At 45.2% G+C, this 19,465-nt stretch overlaps 2 protein-coding genes across 5 annotated transcripts; both read right to left on the bottom strand.

The window, feature by feature from the left end:
* Positions 1 to 871: 871 nt before the first annotated feature.
* Positions 872 to 13,941, bottom strand: abi3a (ABI family, member 3a). 3 transcript variants are annotated; one of them, XM_004556543.6, is made up of 12 exons: positions 13,354 to 13,941; positions 12,543 to 12,704; positions 12,270 to 12,440; positions 8,451 to 8,627; positions 5,948 to 6,006; positions 5,794 to 5,847; positions 5,298 to 5,581; positions 2,711 to 2,854; positions 2,137 to 2,271; positions 1,551 to 1,652; positions 1,327 to 1,452; positions 872 to 1,240 (listed from the first exon to the last, which is right to left on the bottom strand). In XM_004556543.6, the coding sequence occupies exons 2-12, from the start codon at positions 12,672 to 12,674 to the stop codon at positions 1,077 to 1,079; spliced, it is 1,548 nt and encodes a 515-aa protein (XP_004556600.1). In that variant the 5' UTR covers positions 12,675 to 12,704; positions 13,354 to 13,941; the 3' UTR covers positions 872 to 1,076. The 3 variants fall into 3 exon arrangements, with proteins under 3 accessions (XP_004556600.1, XP_076739637.1, XP_004556601.1); XM_076883522.1 differs by lacking the exon at positions 2,137 to 2,271 and having other exon boundaries at positions 13,354 to 13,882; XM_004556544.6 differs by lacking the exons at positions 1,551 to 1,652; positions 2,137 to 2,271 and having other exon boundaries at positions 13,354 to 13,873.
* Positions 13,942 to 16,813: 2,872 nt separating this feature from the next.
* dnaaf19 (dynein axonemal assembly factor 19) lies at positions 16,814 to 17,908 on the bottom strand. 2 transcript variants are annotated; one of them, XM_004556541.5, is made up of 3 exons: positions 17,762 to 17,908; positions 17,254 to 17,465; positions 16,814 to 17,079 (listed from the first exon to the last, which is right to left on the bottom strand). In XM_004556541.5, exons 2-3 carry the CDS (start codon positions 17,397 to 17,399, stop codon positions 16,977 to 16,979), a joined length of 249 nt encoding a protein of 82 aa, XP_004556598.3. In that variant the 5' UTR covers positions 17,400 to 17,465; positions 17,762 to 17,908; the 3' UTR covers positions 16,814 to 16,976. The 2 variants fall into 2 exon arrangements, with proteins under 2 accessions (XP_004556598.3, XP_004556599.3); XM_004556542.5 differs by having other exon boundaries at positions 17,254 to 17,454; positions 17,762 to 17,902.
* Between the last annotated feature and the right edge of the window lie 1,557 nt (positions 17,909 to 19,465).

Raw genomic sequence — 19,465 nt, 5'->3', positions numbered from 1 at the left:
CGAACTGTTTCTGAGAGACAAATAACACCAGGATCCTTTTTTTATGTGGCAGGATAGTGCTAACAGGTAAGCAAGCTAGAAGACTGGCAGTGTTGCTCAGTATCCAGTTACGGAAGCAACACATTAACAAGAGAATTCTGAGTAAAACCAAAGTTACTTTCCCTAGTAACTAGTTACTTTGAAAGTAACGAGTAACTTGAAGTAACTGAGTTACTTTTGATAGAAGTAACTAGTAATGTAATTAAGTTACTAATTTAAAGTAACTTCCCCAACACTGGTCAGAACAATGAGGCGACTGCTGTCTCCAGGTAGAAACAGGAGTGATAAGCCTGCTGCTGTCAGACCTGCAGGTATCAGGCTGTGATGTTCTCCTTTATAGTGGACAGAAATTACATTTTTGGAGTGGCACAAATAATTTGTTTGGCATCTTATTGAAGAACAGCTGATTATTCTGTAAATAGTTTGAAATGGTTATTTAAAAAAATCAAGGTAAAAGGTAAATGGATGCAAATAACTTTGTTTGTTTGTTGTTTGCAAAACTTGTGCAAAAGTTGTATGTATGCAAGTGTATCTATAACTTGTACATATGTTTCTTGTGTAAGTGTAAATTTATCTGTGGTATTGTGTAAATACTCACACTATTGTGTACTTCAAACACGTGGAGAGATGCCAAACTGCCTTTCATCGTTTTTGTAACAATGACAATAAAGAGTTATTCTATTCTATTCTATCTGAAAGACGAGACAAATCAGACAAAACAAGTCTGAACGCTGAAGCCCCTGAGAAACAAACAGGAAGACAGAGAGACCGAACAGTAGCAGCGCCCTCTGAAGGACAGAGGACACACTGCAGGGAGGGACACGGCTGCTGCTTTGAGAAGAAAAAACTTTATTTCATTAATCACAGGATTTGTACGAGCGCTCAAAGCGTTAATCACTCAGGTGTGGGGACACCAACCAGAAGCTAAGAACAGAGAAGTCTACCTGATCCGAGGTGTGCAACAAGTTACCCTACATTAACAATCATTCAGTGGATGCTACAGTGGGGCTGTTAAACATGAGGGGGCGGGGCTTCATTTAGCCACATGATTCGACGTAGTTTTCAGGGAAGTAGCCCTGTCTGCCGTTCAGGACGCCCTGATACCAGCCGTCCTCATGGCGCTGAGTCAGGTAGATGATGTCGCCCTCAGTGAAGGACAGCTCATCGGGCTTCACAGCCTCATAGCTGTACAGCGCCCTCACTGGACACAAAAAGGAATTGCAGTTAGACAAGCCACAGACTGTAGGAATGATGTCATCACAGCAAACTGTGATGTCACCTCAGTACCTTTCTCAATGTAATCTGGAGGGGCGTTGGTGTCGTAATCCACCGGAGGTGGGAGGGGCGGTATGTCATCAAACCTCGCCATATCATCCAATGAGAGCGGAGGAGGTGGGGCTGGGATCTCCAGATCTACGAGGGTGAGGAGGCAGGTGCGTATTAATGTTCTAATTCTACAAAAGCACTACCTCTAAGAGTACGGCATGCTGGCAGCAGAGTTCTCGTCTTACCCAGGTGTTCGAGACGAGCAGGTAAGCAGAGCCGAGATGAAGAGGAGGAAAGACGAGGCGGAGCACAGGGGGGAGGATAGGGGGGAGGTGGGGGAATCATGACTGACAGACAGAAAAAAGTATGATGAAGGCGTGATCGTCTGAGACCACAGGCAGTACCAAAGATGGACGCCGTTACAATGACATCAGCCATCAGTTAGTCAAGTCCTGCTCTGAAGCCTCAAAGGGCGGGTCTGAGTGTGAAACTGCAGCCTCATTGGTTAATGATATGTAAACTGTAATTTGTTAGCCAGTTCAGTGCCCGAACAGTCGATGACAGAAGTAAAGAAACGGTGTCGCCCCCTGATGGCCATTAAAAACAATGCAGCTATAAGGCGCTTTAGCTACGTCCATCTTTCACACTGTCGCTGATCAGGACCACGACAGATTCCTAATAAAGTTTGGATTGAAATGAATAGTGGGCAAATAAAGGCCTGGAACTCCTGGAACATTATTAAGGAACATTTATGGCCCTGAAAGATATTCAAGAACCCTTTCAAGGACCTCATGACTTCTCAGACCTGTAGCTCCCCGACTTTGTGCTTACGTGATTGGACAGTAGGCAGGAACAGAGAGCGGGTATAGCGGCAGCGAGAGGCGGGGCCTGAGCGGACCCTCAGAGAGAGAGAGCGAGTGGCTGGGGGTGAGTGACGGCGGTGACTCCTCCTGGATGGGAGGGTCACTGCAAAAGAACCACAGAAAAAGAAAAGACTGGAGAAAAACAAAGCAAAGGAAGGCTGACAAAAAGCACCACAGAAGAAGAAAGGGCTACTTAAACTGCACATTTTTGGAATGGAAGCTTTCTGGCGTCTTTTAAAATACCAGATTTGTGAATGATTCGGACTGTCCATGTATCACACAGGAAGTGTGTTCACTGATTTATTCTTCACCTGAACCTTCTCAGAGAATCTTGAGACTTATCGGTGAGTCGAGGAAAGCTGATTTTAGAAAATCAAACTGCACATGCACCAGTGGTTCATTCATCTTCACAGTAAAAGTTGTTGCATATGCATAATATCAGACTTTCAAAGGCTCCAAACTGGGTTAAACTGCACAATTGTTAAATGTTTCAGTCTCTTTATACAGGAAACGCACACACAGTTCAATATTAAAAATGCTACCGTCTATCTCCTGGTCAGGTGGGGGTGGAGGGGGTGGGGCCAGCAGGTCTGCGGTGTCACCGGGCAACGGAGGGAAGCCGTCGTCTTCAGAAAGAGGAAGAGGAGGAGGCAGAGAGGCACAAGGAAAACTGTTTTCTTCCACCACTGAGGACAGGGAGGAAACGAGATGTCATCATGATGTCACACAGTTTGATCAGGGTTACAGTGCGATGTGAATAAGAATGGTTTAACTCAGGGGTCGGCAATCCTGGGCACGTGCCACAGTTGGCACACGAAGGGTTAACTGATGGCATGACCATAGCTGGACTGGCAATCGGGCATTTGCTCGGTGGGCCGATGATTTTTTTTTTTTTGTAACGGTATAAACAATGAAAGGTGGTGGATTGGCCAGATGCTGGTCTGTGTGTAAAAATGACTCAGTTGTTTGGTGGTGGCTATGGCGGTGCTTCCACAGATTCAGTAACATTAGCAAGTGGTGGAGGCCAGCAGGTGGATGAGAGAAAGGGGAGGCAGGAGGAGAGACCTGAGGCGGCCGCCGGTCCGAGTGTCAGGTGAACTGAACATCAGGTAAGAAGTTATGACCTGCAGTCTATCTGGGTCAGATATAAACCAAGTTTAGCTGGAGTTTATTTTCGTTGTGCTGACTTTTTACAGCCAGGTGGGGCATTAACAGGGAGAGGGGGGCACAAAGAAATACTTTCTTATTCTCATTTAAAATGTCTTGCTGTTATTAAATAATTATCTGAAGCTTAAAACCAAGGTTTCTATCTGATGTAAAATGTATAGAAATCATACATATACCAACAAGACTGTACATCACTGTCACAACAGCGTTTGTTTTCATTCAAAGGCTTTATGGTTTTAATACCTGGGGGGCGGTCTCTAGTCAAAATGCCAATTTTTTGTCCCAGTCCAGCCCTGGGCACGACACGCAGTGAATTAATCTAAGAAGGTGCATCAAAAAATAAATGGCCGCGCCAGCGATGAACATCGCAAATCAGCTCGCATAGACACATTAGTTGTGCCGCTTCTTAATGACGGTATCTTAGCAACCCCAAGTACCAGATTCGTAACTGGTTAACTGGTTAACTGGTTAAAAATAACTTAGCCTACTGGTGAGAGGGACGTTATTAGCTTTCCACATTCTGACACTTCAAAAGCTTCAGGAGCTGTCGGCCCAGCACAGCATCAGCACCACGGAGATACACGGATACATCCGTAGACACAATGCATTTTTGGGACTTTCAGGTGTTTGGACCAATGTTTTCTTTTCTGATCAAACCAGAAATCTTTAATGAGCAGCTGGATTTGTCTCGCATTAACTGGCTGAGTTAATGCCAGTTAATGCAACATCGAAGCAGCTGGAATCCACAGCTGTGCGTGTTCATGGAGCTGCATGTTCACCTGCTGGACATCACCTACTCAGTTTTAGACTTCAAACTTTCCTTTTTGCTAAAGCATATAGTTAGGGCTGGACCAGGTGATCCTGAATCCTCCCTTAGTTATGCTGCAATAGACTTAGGCTGCCGGGGGATTCCCATGATGCATTGAGTTTTTCCTTTCCAGTCACCTTTCTCACTCACTATGTGTTAACAGACCTCTCTGCATTGAATCATATCTGTTATTAACCTCTGTCTCTCTTCCACAGCATGTCTTTATCCTGTCTTCCTTCTCTCACCCCAACCGGTCGCAGCAGATGGCCCCGCCCCTCCCTGAGCCTGGTTCTGCCGGAGGTTTCTTCCTGTTAAAAGGGAGTTTTTCCTTCCCACTGTCGCCAAAGTGCTGCTCATAGGGGGTCATATGATTGTTGGGTTTTTCTCTGTATCTATGAAGCGCCTTGAGGCGACTTTTGTTGTGATTTGGCGCTATATAAATAAAATTGAATTGAAGTGAATTGAACTACCTGACAAGTTTAACTGTCTTCAGAACATTGCAGAGGCCTTATTGACAGTATTTGGCTCTACATGTCTGTGTAGCAGATTTTCTCTCACATGAGTCCTCAGGTATCCGTCTGAATGCTGGACACTGGGAGACCTGTGTCTCTGAGTGGGAGACCAGAGATCACATTAACATGTGTGTCTCTGTATTAACAAACATGCCATATTGGCCCAGTTTATTTTTCTTATCATTGTTGTGAGGAGACCATAAATAGCATTTGTATTTTCTGTTGTACAGTTCATTTGCTGTTATGGATAAAAAGTCTTTTTTTGTTTCCAAATAGCTGATAACTATTCGCTGACAGCTGCCAACATCTGCAAACAAACATAATTCTATAAAGTGGTTCTATATAGTGTGTGACTGTTCAAAGAGCGTTATTAAATTTATTGTTATGGAATCATATGGCACACTGACTTCTCAGGAAATTTTAAATGGCACTCGCCATCAGAAAGGTTGGCGACCCCTGGTTTAACTAAACCAACCACACTGATACAGGGTAAAGTAGTCCAGGTTTAACTAATCCAGACATAGCTATGAATGAACCTGCTTATCAGAGATTAACTAAACCAGGATTAACTAATTGTGCATTTCTAACTGATTTGTAGTTGCTATGGCATCATCAAAAAACATTTTTCTGTTTTGTCTTCACCTGTCTCAAGGCTGAGGGGTGGAGCTGGTGGTGGAGCACTAGCACCTGAAAAGGGTGGAGGAGGGGGAGGAGGAGGGGGGGGTGGGGCTAATATATCTCCCGATGAACCAGGAAGAGGAGGTGGGGGAGGCAAGGCCAAGGCGCCATCTGGAACTGGCATCTCAATGAGAGCAGGAGGAGGAGGTGGGGCATCGTCCAGCAGCGTGGTGATGATGTCAGCCTCAGGCGGTGCCTGCCAGGTGGTGGGAATGGTGGGTGGAGCTACAGGTTTCCCAAAGCTGGAGCTGAAAAACAAATTGGAGTTGCTGTTTGATACTGTGTTTGTCCCATCAGTGGGTTTGACTTCCTTTAACCTCGGGCAGCAGCAGTCAGGTTTCAGCCCTGAGCTCGAACTGAAGGCTCTGTGATGCGGCAGTCAGAGCTCAGGGCTAAACTGAGGTCTTGACCCTAAAACCAGACCTAAAGCTGCGGAGGATTGAAGGTGTCTGGTTATTACCCGCCAGCAGGGGGCACCACAGGGCACTGGACTGCCTCTGGAGCTTTGTTGGGCCTGAAACACACAGACACACGAAAGCTCAGCTTCCTGTTGAGCATGCTGATGTGAAAGCAGAAGGAGCTCTGAATAGAAACACAGTAGAACTAAAGTAAACCTGATGGAGGCGCCGTGTTTGCGGATCGTTCCGGTTTTGTCCGACTGTTTCCCAGAGACCTGCAGGGAGGGGGGGACACACAGAAACCAATGTGAGCATCAATGGAGCCTCTCAGGCTGCTGCAGCACTAATTAGTCTCTCTGAACATTTTCCCACGCTCAACAAAGATGCCAGGCTCCCAGAGTGTGTGTGTGTGTGTGTGTGTGTGTGCGTGCGTGCGTGCGTGCGTGTGTGCGTGCGTGCGTGCGTGCGTGCGTGCGTGCGTGCGTGTGCGTGCGTGTGTGTGTGTGTGCGTGTGTGTGTGTGTGTGCGTGCACATGTGAGTGGGGACCGGGGTGGAGGGGCATCACCGCACTGTGAGGACAGTTTGGAATGGGGGGGGGGGGGGGGGGGGGGGGGGAGTTGTTTTGTCTGGGTGAATGAAACATTTGTGGATTCATGGTCAGGGGCCTGAGAAGGTGCTGTGTGCATGTGGGTCCTCACAAAGACAGAACAGCAAATGTGAGTGTGTGTGGTTAATGTGTTAAAGTTATTTTAGAAGCACTTCTTCTTCTTCTTCTTCTTCTTCTGCTGTTGCTGCTGTTTTGTGACCTGAGCAGAGCTTCGTGTTGCACAGAGAAGGCGACAGCAGACAGGAAGTGTGCGGCGCTTGCTGCAGCTGATGTGAGAAACTCTCACCCTCTTTCTGTCTTTTTTTACTCTCAAGATAAAAATGTGTTTGACAAAAAGCTGAGAGTCGGGCTGTTGCAGTGCTTTGTGTTAATACGGTCATCCTTGTTTATGTGTGTGCAGCACAGCAACATTAAAAATATCCACAAATGTGACAGTTGGTGTCGTAAGCCCCGCCTCTGTTCAAAGATGGTCGCTCACAGTGGACATAGATGCTTCTTTCACTCTTTCAAACCATCTGTCCTCTCTGTCCAAAATGTGAACATTGGCATCCTCGAAAGAGTGACCTTTGACCTTAAGATGCAGATGGACTGCTGAGTCTTGTCCTGTGGAGGTGGCTCTTCTGTGTTGTGCCATGCGCTTGTGAAGTGTCTGTTTGGTCTCTCCAATGTAGAGGTCTGAGCATTCCTCGCTGCACTGTACAGCATACACCACATTGTTAAGTTTGTGTTTTGGCGTTTTGTCTTTCGGGTGAACCAGTTTGTGTCTGAGCGTGTTGCTGGGTCTGAAATACACTGGGATGTCATGCTTGGAGAAAACTCTCCTGAGTTTCTCTGATACACCGGCTACATAGGGGATGACAATGTTGTTGCGTCTGTCCTTCTTATCCTCCCTCGCTGGTGTCTGGTCTTCTTTTCTCTGCCTCTTTGCTGACTTTATAAAGTTATAAAGCTGAACAGCTTACACGTGGTGTTTGCTGTACAGTGCAGCGAGGAATGCCCAGACCTCTACATCGGAGAGACCAAACAGCCTCTTCACAAGCGCATGGCACAACATAGAAGAGCCACCTCCACAGGACAAGACTCAGCAGTCCATCTGCATCTAAAGGTCAAAGGTCACTCTTTCAGGGATGTCAATGTTCACATTTTGGACAGAGAGGACAGATGGTTTGAAAGAGTGAAAGAAGCATCTACGTCCCCTGTGAGCGACCATCTTTTAACAGAGGCGGGGTTTACACCAACTCTCTGCCATCTATAATCCAGTTTTGAGATCCTTCCCAGATGCCTTAACGCCCACTCACATCCTGGGCCATCTGACCTCAGGAAATCACATGATAAGGTGGGGCCAGGTTTCACAATGAACACACCCGAAACTCTGGCTGATTGGGACCCACACCCAGTTTCACACCTTGGCTCATGTGATTAGAGGATCATCAGGGGTCCTTTTGTCCCTCTGTGGGGGGGAAACTCCCACTAGGTTTATATCTGGGACTCTCCACCATTTGACCTTAGAACTGAAGAAGCTTCTCGGATGAGAGGTGAAACGTCTTCAAGCAACTTAAAGAAGTCCAGACGCTTTTCTTTGCAAGCTCCTTAGACTACGATGACCTGGATGACTGAGAACCTTCACAGACATCTCGACTGTTATGGATTTGTGCTACGAGTCTCATCTTTTCCCGAACAGAAACAGAGGATGTTACAGATGAAACTAAACCTGCACGAGAACGCTGCAGCCTACAGAGGTGACCCAACATCTGAAGGAGGAAGTCTCACTGCACAGTCATTTCTGCTTCTGTGGTTCAGACACTTCCTGCTAGCATCGCGAAAGCAGCACATAGAGCAGAGCGTCACTTCTGCTTTCCCGTGTCTGATTTCACACCAGCTGCTGCAGAGCCTCCCTCTCATGTCTTCAGAGCTTCAAAGGCCACAAAGGCCTGAAATACTGAAACACTGTACCGAGAGCTCCGCCTCCCACACCGGCCACACCTGTCACTGTGCACAAGCTCACATCACCTGACCAAAGAGCAGCTCTGCTGGATTTTAGCATGTGGATAAAACAGAGCAAAGCCTGGAAGTCATCTGCTGATGTCACAGGTTGTGTTTGTGTGTGTTACCTTCATGCCGTGGCCCAGACTGTCCAGCTGCTGGTAGTTGATTGGCTTGCGGCTGTATGATGGGCGTGGCTGCATGCTGGTGGGAGGGAGGATCTTGTGGCTGCGTGGGACTCGTCTCACCACCGTGAACACGCCAATCTCCCTCCTGAAAACCTTCTCCTTGTGCATGTCCACGGTCTGACGACAAAGGTCAGAGGTTAATGGACCCGCGTCTGGACCAGGTCAGTGTGCGCAAGTCCAACATGGTGGCTCCATTTAAATTTATTGCGCTGCAGAAACCATGAGCTTCAGTGAATGTGACGGCATCATAGACAAACACAGGGAGAAACAGGTGACCTCTGACCTTTGAAGAGGTTGTAATCATACGTCATACTGCTCATACATCTCTGATGCACTGAGTCTGTAATGTGAAACACAGCTTTGTGTTGATGCTAGCTTAAATGTGTGACAGCACTGAGCAGCTCCTTCAGTGGGAGACTGCGGCACCCACGGTGTGGGACGGAGAGATTTCGCAGGTCTTTCCTCCCCACTGCTGTCAGACTCCATAATAAAGACTTTAACTGATCAAGCACACACATCTATACATATGCAATAATACTAAGTGCAATAATCCTTTCTGTCATCGTTGTATTTTTACTCAGTTGTATATAGTATTTGTATTTGTATTCTATTTTTATCTTATTGTATATTTATTTTATTTTATTCTACTGTATATAGTATTTTATTTTATTCTATTCTGTACAGTTGTGTACTGTATTTATTCTTATTGTATTCTAATTTTTGCCTCATAACTTTTGCACTGTCCACTCCTGCTGTGACAAAACAAATTTCCCACGTGTGGGACTAATAAAGGTTATCTTATCTTATCTTATCTTAAATCAGGTGTAGTGCTGCTGGAGGACAGCGACCAATCACCTTCAGTCTGTTAGAACCTCCCACTCTGTTACACTTACTGCATTACACTGTTTATATGCACTCGACATTTCCTACTTCTTTTTCAAATTCAAAGCTTCTAACATTTCATGGGTGACACCCGCCCGTCCACCCATCGTTTCTAAATGTGAATAATTCAGCCTACTGTGGTATATAATTAATGCTATCCGGTCGTTCAGTCTGACGTCACTAGCCGTGTCTGGGCCTAAACTCCGCTGCAAGTCCATATATCAAACGATCACTATGGCATTACTGAGAGTTGAAAAACTGTCTAAAGTCTTTCATCTTTAATAAAATGATCAGCGTTCTGCTCTACCAGGTGTAACAATTGAGTTTAACATCCAGGCATCCATGAAAACGGAATTTATGACATTTAACGGAGTTAGAAGTTAGCAGGGAGTTAGCTCGCTAGCTTCTATCTAAATACAATATAGCACGTCCTGACTGCGGGGTTTTGGAAACAAATTAAAACGTACAGCTCTGTTATCACTTCCAACATAAATGAAGACAGAAAACTAAACAGCAGTGACGTTTGTAGGGTTACTGAAGTTGGGCTAGCTGGTATATAATGATGTGCTACGTGACCGCTAGCGACACAGCTATGTTAGCATAATATAAACAAGCTAACTTTTTTTCCACTCGATAAAAGTTAACGTGAGTGTTCTCGGTGGTCAGGAACAAATGTAATCGCATGGCAGGATGCTGTAAAAGGACCAAACTTCAGCCAGGAGAACAACTGAGATAATCCATCCACAATACGAGGTTAGTCATTCATATACTGCTGCATGGGCTGGGCTGTAGTTACATCCTAAGGTTTTAAAAACTGAGCTTAAATAAATGATTAGTGGTAATAAAAGCCGAGGGAGGTCAACAGTGATCACTGACTGTTTTAGGAGCTTTTTGAGATTAAATAGAAGAAAATACAAAACATTAAACATGTTAACAACACAAAAGCCATATTAAACGCAGACTACTTTAGACCCGGAAGTAGGATTCGTCACGTCATCACTTAACAGCCGGATACTATTAGCCTCTACCCATCCCAGGGTGAGAGGCAGGATGGGTAGAGGTCTCCGGTGCTCTGCTACCGTGGGATCTGACTCTTCGAAAAACCGGCATTTACAACATGGACTTCACGTTTATTCTGAAGGACCTGAAACGTGAAACAGTTCACTGAGCTCAGAATCAGGTGAGGCTCACTTTCCCATATACTTCTATGAAAGCAGACTTCAGAGTAGTGGTCCCCTGCTGGACATTAGAGAAAATGCAGGTGTAAGACACTCACATAGAGTACAACATACAGTGAAATGCGTCATGTCCGAGCTGCGGAAAGGCTGCATACGTAGCCACGCAATTTCAGGGATTGGTGTTTGGCATGGGGAGCCTAGACAGGGCCCTTACTGGATACTAGAAGGGAATCGAACTTGCAACTTCTTCTCCAAAGGTGTGTGGTCTCGCCCCGATACACTATCCAGCTGCTTCAGCATCGGCTTGTTTTTACAGACACAGAAGAGCCGTCCATAACTTATACCGACTGTGACTCTGACCCCGAGCTCAGTAATTTGTTCAGAGGGTAAATGATCAGGTTTAGCTTTTTCTTTTAAAACTTTTCCAGGTTTTCATAAACGATAGTTTGTGATATGATAGTTTCAATATTGTCATTTGCCTGACCACTTTGGCTACGTTCACACTGCAGGCGAAAGCGCATCAAATCCGATTTTTTTGACCCTCTGCGACCCAAATCCGATCGTGCTATGACAGTGTGAACGGCACAAATCCAATATTTTCAAATCCGATCTGGGTCACTTTTGTATGTGGTGCTGAATCCGATACATATCCGATGTTTTAGAAAGCGACTGCTGTTTGATGGTCATGTCGCATTAAATCCGTCTTTTACGTCACTGACACAAGACAGACGCCAATTATCAGCGCCGGAGAAGACATCGCGAACGCTTCCTGGCCATCCAGTGTAGATGTCAGTGAAACTGTTGGGAACAACGTTGGAGAAACGTGAACATTTTATTTGTACTGTATAATCTGCAGATTCTGACAGAAATCTGCAACTAGACGCACCGCTCCTCTAAAACAGCAATAAGGATCATTATTAGGTTATTTACATTGTTATGTAAATAACAAAATAACTTAAAGCAAAAATTGGGAAACGTTAAGTCCGAAACAAGTCTTTATATTAAGGCCATCAGTCAAACAATACTGTTGGTCTGGGTCTAAACAGAGCGCGTTGTGTGTGACGTCTTCTTTTGCGCATGCGGCCGCTTTGAGCGTTCACACTAGAGCGCGTTTGCTGTCGCATTTTATTTGTAGTGTGAACAAGCAGACAAAAAAATCAGATTTGATCAAAAAATCGTAATTGAGCATCAAGACCTGCAGAGTGAACGTAGCCTTTGTTCCAAAATAGAAAACCAAACTCTCTGTTTGAAAAAAAAAACAAAACAGCCCCTCCTCCCTGCAGCGCCCCCTGCGGAGTAGACTTTGTGTTTTCTGCCTAAGGTGAAAACCACAGCACTGCGAGGGTCAAAGGTCAGGAGCTTCAGACTCTAATCAGGACCTTTACATCATGCTTACACTCTTATCCTGAAAGGAAAACAGGATCTCTCATTTCAGGGGTCTTGAACTCCAGGCCTCGAGGGCCGGTGTCCTGCAGGTTTTAGATCTCACCCTGGGTCAACACACCTGAATCAAATGATTGGTTCATTACCAGGCCTCTGCAGAGCTTTATACATGTGAGGTCATTTAGCCATTTAAATCAGCTGTGATGGATCAAGGACACATCTAAAACCTGCAGGACACCGGCCCTCAAGGCCTGGAGTCCAAGACCCCTGTCTTATTTTAACCATCAATCAGCACCATGGACTGGGTGGGGCCTACCTGACCAATCAGGTTGATAGACGACTCCATGTGGCGAAGCTGATTGGTCTGGGCATCGAGTAGACTCAGGACGCCACTGGCCAGAGTGCTTATCTGGTAAGCGACGCTGGCCAGTGATTGGGTGGTGAACTTTTTTGTTTCTTCCAATGCCTTCACACTGCCCTCACCAGCCTGATAGAGACACATCATGGTTAGCCTAACTTGGCAAAAGGGCTGGAGGCAAAGGGAAACTGTTAGCTTAGCTTAGAACAAAGACTAGCTCCTGATTAGTACCTGTATGTAGTTGTTGTAGCAGTAGTCGGCCACATTGAGCAGATTGTCGTAGTTTTCCCTCAGAGCTTTTCTGGCATTAGGAGCTTCTTCCAGGATCTTCATCACATCCTCGTTTAAGTTCTGATCCTTCATGATTCCAAGCTCAGCTTCTACAAACTAATCCTTAAGAGCAGCACAAACATGCAGAAGAAACCAGAGAGCAATAAGAACCAACCAGAACCAGGGATCAAACAAAGTGACTAAACTGGGCCATTTCAGTGAGAGATAGTCAGAAAATTGCTGTTAGAGTCCAATAGAAAAGTGCTGTTAATCAGAGTAGAGTGCAATAGAAACATGCTGTAAGCAAGAGTAAATGGACTGATTCTTATATAGCGCTTTTCTGCTCTCCTGGAGTACTGAAAGCGTTGTATACAACATGCCTCATTCACCCATTCATATAAGCACTTCTAACCTCAAGTGCAATCTCACCAACATTTACAGTCACGCACCGTGGGCCAACTTGGGGTTACTATCTAGCCCAAGGATATTTAGCATGCAGACTGGGAAAGCCAAGGATTGAACCACCAACGTTCGATCAGTAGCTGCTCTGCTCGACCATCTGAGCCAAACAGCGTGCTGTTAATCAGAGTGCAGTGGAAAAACGTCTTTCCTTTGACGTGCTGTGACTGTAGGTGTGAGGGACAGTCACTCTAAAACATAAATCAGTTTGAGTCTGATGAAGGCACGCTGATCAATATATTAGAATATTGATCTGAATAACACACAGAAAGCAGCAGATTTATATCTCACAACCATAGAGGAAGAACCGTACCTGAAGAAAAGTGCAGAAAGTCACCAGCAGCCGTCTGATGAGCCGGAGCTGTGATGAAGCCTCCTCCCATGTGATTCTGTGAAACTTCACCGTGCAGCTCCAACTTTCATGTTTGCTGCAGCGCTGAGCACACAGAGATCCTGTGTGACAGCGCGAGGGCTCACTCCTCTGCTGTACCGGGCCACCAACAACAGCCGTCACCCAGACCGGCCCCACTTCAGTTTCCACATATGGGTGAGAGGCAGCACTCCTGCGCCCATCTGCACCTCTGTGTGCAGACCTGCTCAGTATAAACCACTTCCCGTTTCACATCAGCGTGAGGACATAAGTTACAATTTAGGAAAAACTAAGCTGGGCAAGATGTTTCAAAAGCTATGAAACAAAGTGAAAGTATTAATAACAGTAACAGACTGTAGCAGGGTTATCAGAGTGCATTAGAAAAAACGATCCACAGTAAAAAAGATCAGACACCAACTATGGAGAAACAAAACATCATCGTGATCACTGACTGAGGTTTATCAGAGACACTCAGGGGAGTCTTCTCCAAGCACGACATGCCAGTGTACTTCAGACCCAGCAACACACAAAGACATAAACTGGTTCATCACAAAGACAAACTCAACAACGTAGCTGTGCAGAGCAGCGAGGAGTGCTCAGACTACACTGGAGACACCAAACAGCCACAACATAGAAGAGCCACCTCCACGGGACAAGACTCAGCAGTCCATCTGCATCTAAAGGTCAAAGGTCACTCTTTGAGGATGCCAATGTTCACCTGTTGGACAGAGAGGACAGATGGTCTGAAAGAGGAGTGAAGGAAGCATCTATGTCTACCAGAGATGGGCAGTAATGCAAGTAACGCGTTACTGTAATCTGATTACTTTTTTCAAGTACCGAGTAAAGTAAGGGATTACTATTGCAAAAACGGTCATTAGATTACCGTTACTTTCCCGTAGGAACGCTGCGTTACTAAAACCGTGATATTTTTTGCGAGAATGTCTCATGACAGTGACGTAAGCGAGTGTGACGTTCGTGACAACAGCTGTGTGCAGATCAACAATGGATCACATATCGAGTGCAGAGAGAGTATGAGCGTGCAGCGTTTAAAGCGTGGAAGTACTGACCTTACTTTGAGTTTGATTCCATAAAAAGTGACAAAAACATTAGTGTCCGCTGTGCGTGGGAAGAAAACTTCTTTTTACAGCGGAAAAACCCCTAAACTTCCAACAAGCACCGAGTAGCTACGACGTAATGGGAAACTCACAGAGAAACTCGCGGATTCTTCCACTGACCGCTGCACACCTGCACCAGGGTAAACCTCCGCCTACCCCACTCCTGCTTTACAGGTGAAAATAGAGCAACAGGACCGCTGAGTCTTTGACTTTATTTATTTTCTGCTGTGTTTTACTTGCATCTATTTGAAAGACTGAGTGTAAACACAAAAAATATTTTATTTTATGTGCTGGAATGTGCAGAAAATAGGTTTAAATGTTAAACTAATTTCTTCCAGTCAGAGAATGTTGCAGATAATTAAATTTTTGCTTGATGCATAAAGTTAAAAGATTAAAACTAATAAAACAAGTTTTAAAAAGAGACTTTTCCATTTGATTACATTTTGTATGATGGATTATGCAGAAAAAGTAGAATTGGGCTGAAAGATCTATCGCTTTATCACCTCTTCAGGTTGTAAATCCTGTTTTTAAAAGTAACTAAGTAACTAAGTAATTAATTACTTTTGAAAATAAGTAATCAGTAAAGTAACGGGATTACTTTTTTGGGGAAGTAATCAGTAATTAGTTACTGATTACTTTTTTCAAGTAACTTGACCAACACTGATGTCTACTACACAGCAAAATCTCCAGTGTTAAATTAACACTGGAATATTTCTAACATTTTGAGTTATTTTCCAGTGTTAGAAAATCAGCACTGCTCAGTGTTAGCCATTGTTAATCTTCAAAACTGACTAAGTTGCTTTTAAACATATAACACTGTCAAAAGTGTTAATTTAACACTCAACAGTGTTGTATTTAACACTCAGAGGTGTGGACCCATATAGACACTCTCCAGTGTTAATTTAACACTGGAGATTTTGCTGTGTAGGGATGCACCGATACCAATGCCGGTATCTGGTATTGGCCTCGATACCACATTTTCTGAAGTACTCGTACTCGTTTCCAAAAAAGTGGTATCGGTCATCCCTAATGTCTACTGTGAGCGACCATCTTTGGACACCAAATGTCTGCCATCTATAATCCAGTTTGAGACCCTTCACAGACACCTTAACACCCACTCACATCTTCTACTGACCTCTACTGAGGTCAGTGAGTCATGACCCACTGTTGATCATTTGCTTTTGGTACTGAAGAAGCTTGTCGGATACATAATTTCCTTTGGAATTATCAAAGTGTCCTGATTGTGAAGAAATGTCTGCACAAGCTTAAAGATGTCCAGTCGCGTTTCTTCCAAGCTCCTTAGATCAGCGGTCTCCAACCTTTTTTGCGCCACGGACCGGTTTATGCCCGACAATATTTTCATGGACCGGCCTTTAAGGTGTCGTGGATAAATACCACAAAATAAAACTGGTACCCGCACAAAAAAAAGAAAGAAAATTTATTCATAACACACGTGAAAAGACCCAGGACAAACGAGTATAACGATAAAAACGATAACAAAATAACGCTGAAAACCGATAAAACCCCTGAAAACTATACATTTCACATCTGAGCTTCAACTCTCGCGGCCCGGTACCAAACGACTCACGGACCGGTACCGGTCCGAGGCCTGGGGGTTGGGGACCGCTGCCTTAGATCACCGCGACCTGGATGACTGAGAGCCTTCACAGACAGAACATGAGCTGATATCACAGAGTCTGTTGTATTTATAGTGACTTACTTTTCATTTTTCACTTCCTGTAATAAAAACTCATCTCAGTGTCTTTCACAGTTGGTCACATGTGAGCGGTTTCGCTCTGTCACGCTTGTTAGTGCTCAGCCTTCATCCAGAGATGAAGCTGAGCGGTGGGTCTGGAGCGCCCCCTGCTGCTCAGTGTGAGAATCTGAAATCAGAGGAGTGAGGACAGAAGAAACACAGAACTGCACACCTGTCCACACCTGATCTGCTACTGTTACGCTCTCAGGGTGGGGCTACCTGCACGACTACCTGATGACCTCTGACCTCAGTGTTGGGTCAGTAAATGATAAATGGCCTGTATTTCTATAGTGCTTTACTAGTCCTAAGGACCCCAAAGCGCTTTACACAACCAGTCATCCACCCATTCATCCACACATCCACACACTGGTGATGGCAGCTACATTGTAGCCACAGCCACCCTGGGGCGCACTGACAGAGGCGAGGCTGCCGGACACAGGCGCCACCGGGCTGTTGGGTCAGTACAGTGAAAGACGTCCACAGCTCACAGGTGAGTGGACAGGTGTAGGAGTCAGTGATGCTGGGAGAATGGTTCACGTTCTTCAGGTTTATTAGAAATGATGAATTGTTACATCTGATCTCTTTTCCTGTTTACAGCTTTCATCATGTGTCACATGTTCTGACATCACAGCAGGACTATAAAAGACTCTGTGGGCTACAGCGTGTCAGTCCACGCTGGTCCAGGTGAGTGGACATCACTTGTTGCTCGGGGCGACGGGGTTCCAGGGCTGTTTCCGCAGTGCGCCGTCTTTATCTTTCTTCTCCAGAGGCTTCATGTGGCAGGCCAGGACCAGGTCTCTGAGGGGCATATAAACCACACCCAGCTGTGAGAAAAACCTTTAAAGCATCACTGACCAGGGCCCTGCTGGACTCAGCAGGCCTCGCCAACCAAAGCTCAAAATCTCCTGGAACTCATCCAAAGACCCTGGAAATGCTTTGAAAGAGGTCCAGGCCTCTCCAGGAGCCGCCTACCTGAACTGGTCGTAGGACGCTCTCTGGCAGACGGCTCTCAGCTTGGCGTCGTTCTCACGCTGATGTCGCCGCTCAGACTCGACTGCCACCTGCAGCTCTCTCTCCAATGCAGAGAAGTCGATGATGTCACACTGTGACATTGCCATCTCCTGATGATGTCTCACAGCTTCTTGACTTCCTGTAAGTCACGGACTGAACTTCCTGTTTAAGTACTGAGATCATCAGAAATGCAGAAAAATAAAAGTGAGCCTAAGATCACTTCTGATGGAATTCTAATAAGAAAGCAGATAGGTCACATAAAGCCCTCCTCCCTCTGCTGCAGCTCACACCACGGTGCAAACAGCGGTGACATCACAACGTGGCATCACATCAGCTACACCGATCTAATAGTGTACACGGTTATTGGTCACGTGACCTCACAGCTGCTAACTAAAGCAGCTTTGATCCAGCGGAAGTTGAAAACACGACCGGGTCCTGAACGCAGCTCGAGTCTGTCGTCAGTGCTCACCTGTAACAGCCTGAATCCTCTCTGTGTTCACTTAAACTCAGGCGCTCTCACTCCCTCCGTGAACTCTCTCGTCTCTGATCGAAAACAAACCGTTTCCATGACGACGCGCCGCTCGTGTCTTCTTCTCCTCTTCTCTGAGCGATGTCAGCTCGCTGCTGCCGCCTGTGGCCGCTGGCGGAACTGCAGGGCTGGGATCCGCCTGTACAAAACAGAACAGAATAGCGCGCCACACCATCTGTGCTGGAATAAAATATAAATATTAAACAGGAGAAATATTTAAAAAAATAAATAAGAGAAAGACATGATGATTGTGATCCGGACGAATCTGGACAGGATCAGGATCACCGTGATCACACAGTGACTTATAAACCAAACAGGAAGCCATAACGAAGCCTCCACTGTTTCCACACTTTCTACTTCAGTAATATTAGCTGATAAGGTAATATTTCTATACAACATCTCATAGGTTTATGTATTTTATATGTCATATATAGTGTATATGTAGCACACAATCGTAAAGAAATGAAACATGCAGTCAACTGAGCCTTGTGGCACAATTCATTGTAAGAAGTTACGAACTAAGAATGTTAAAGGCGATCACATTAGACAAGATGAAGGTGTTCGCGTTGCAGGTCGAGCTCAGTGCCGTGAACAGGAAGAGAAATGCTGGTGTTTGCTTATTCTGCAGCTTCTCTCGTCTCTGGTTTTTGTGGTGGTGCAGTTTTCATTTCAGGCAGTATGTTATGAGGAAGGAGCTGATGAAGTATTCCATTAATCACAGTTAACATCACACCTGAAATATTTCATTAAGAATCTTTTATTGTGTGTGAAGTTTGGCGCCCCCTGCAGCCCAGATAAATCCACTGCACCTGGATCAGAACGATAGCATAGAATAACTTTATTTTCCATATCGATGGAAATTTGTTTCCAGTTCATCAACGGATCAATCGAGTCACTTCATATCAACCCATATTTACACATGTATGTACATATGTACATATACAAAACTTCAGCGCAACAATACACATCCCAGCATCTCGTTATTCAGCACACTGACTGATGTTGGCACAAAGAACCTTTTTACTAACTAGAGTCGTCCTAACGCTGTCCTGAGCAGAGGTGGACAGTAACAGCTCTGATGCTCTGCAGGTGGACAAGTCTGTGCTGGAGAAGGTGGGGAGGCACGACCTAGTTGAGAGTCTGGAATGCATGAGCAACAACACAGGTGAACCCACAGCACAGGAGCAGCTCAGCTCTTCCTGGCCTGATTTAATCTGATAATTTAAATCTGAAAGTTTCTTTGTTTTCAGAGAGTTTTCCACTGCAGGAAGCAGGAAGTCTTTTATATCCTGGGTGGGATGTTATCGGGTCAGCACTTTAAGCTGATGCCTTCTTAACGAAGACTGAGATCTGAATGAGATGACTCCTTCCTTAAATTGTTCCTATGAAGTAAAACAGGTCAAAGATTTGATATCCACCTTTGTTGTTGATGCACTAACATGAACAAACATTTGTACTCAAGAGTTTTTTAGTGAATATTTTCCTGAAAAGTAAAATCTGCTGCAGACTGATCAGGATTCACAGCTCAGGTGTTTTGTGTCGTTTTTGTAAGCGCTCAGAGAAGAAGAAGAACCTGTTCACATATTTCTGAAGCACAAGAATGAAGCAGCTGCTGATCATGATGTGAAAGCTTCTGACGAGTCT

The sequence above is a fragment of the Maylandia zebra genome, linkage group LG4 (genome assembly GCF_041146795.1).
Source record: "Maylandia zebra isolate NMK-2024a linkage group LG4, Mzebra_GT3a, whole genome shotgun sequence".
NCBI classification, from domain to species: domain Eukaryota; kingdom Metazoa; phylum Chordata; class Actinopteri; order Cichliformes; family Cichlidae; genus Maylandia; species Maylandia zebra.
Note: the sequence above shows the minus strand (reverse complement) of the source record. Positions and strands in the feature narration are given on the sequence as shown.

What these genes read in the sequence shown, in the direction of transcription:
- abi3a (XM_004556543.6), bottom strand. Translation starts at nt 12,674, where the DNA reads ATGAAGGATCAGAACTTAAACGAGGATGTGATGAAGATCCTGGAAGAA. An exon ending in GCTACAACAACTACATACAG is followed by an intron (nt 12,441 to 12,542) that starts GTACTAATCAGG and finishes TGTCTCTATCAG; the next exon opens with GCTGGTGAGGGCAGTGTGAA. An exon ending in TCCAGATTACATTGAGAAAG is followed by an intron (nt 1,241 to 1,326) that starts GTACTGAGGTGA and finishes TTTTGTGTCCAG; the next exon opens with TGAGGGCGCTGTACAGCTAT.
- dnaaf19 (XM_004556541.5), bottom strand. Translation starts at nt 17,399, where the DNA reads ATGGCAATGTCACAGTGTGACATCATCGACTTCTCTGCATTGGAGAGA. An exon ending in GCGTCCTACGACCAGTTCAG is followed by an intron (nt 17,080 to 17,253) that starts GTAGGCGGCTCC and finishes TATGCCCCTCAG; the next exon opens with AGACCTGGTCCTGGCCTGCC.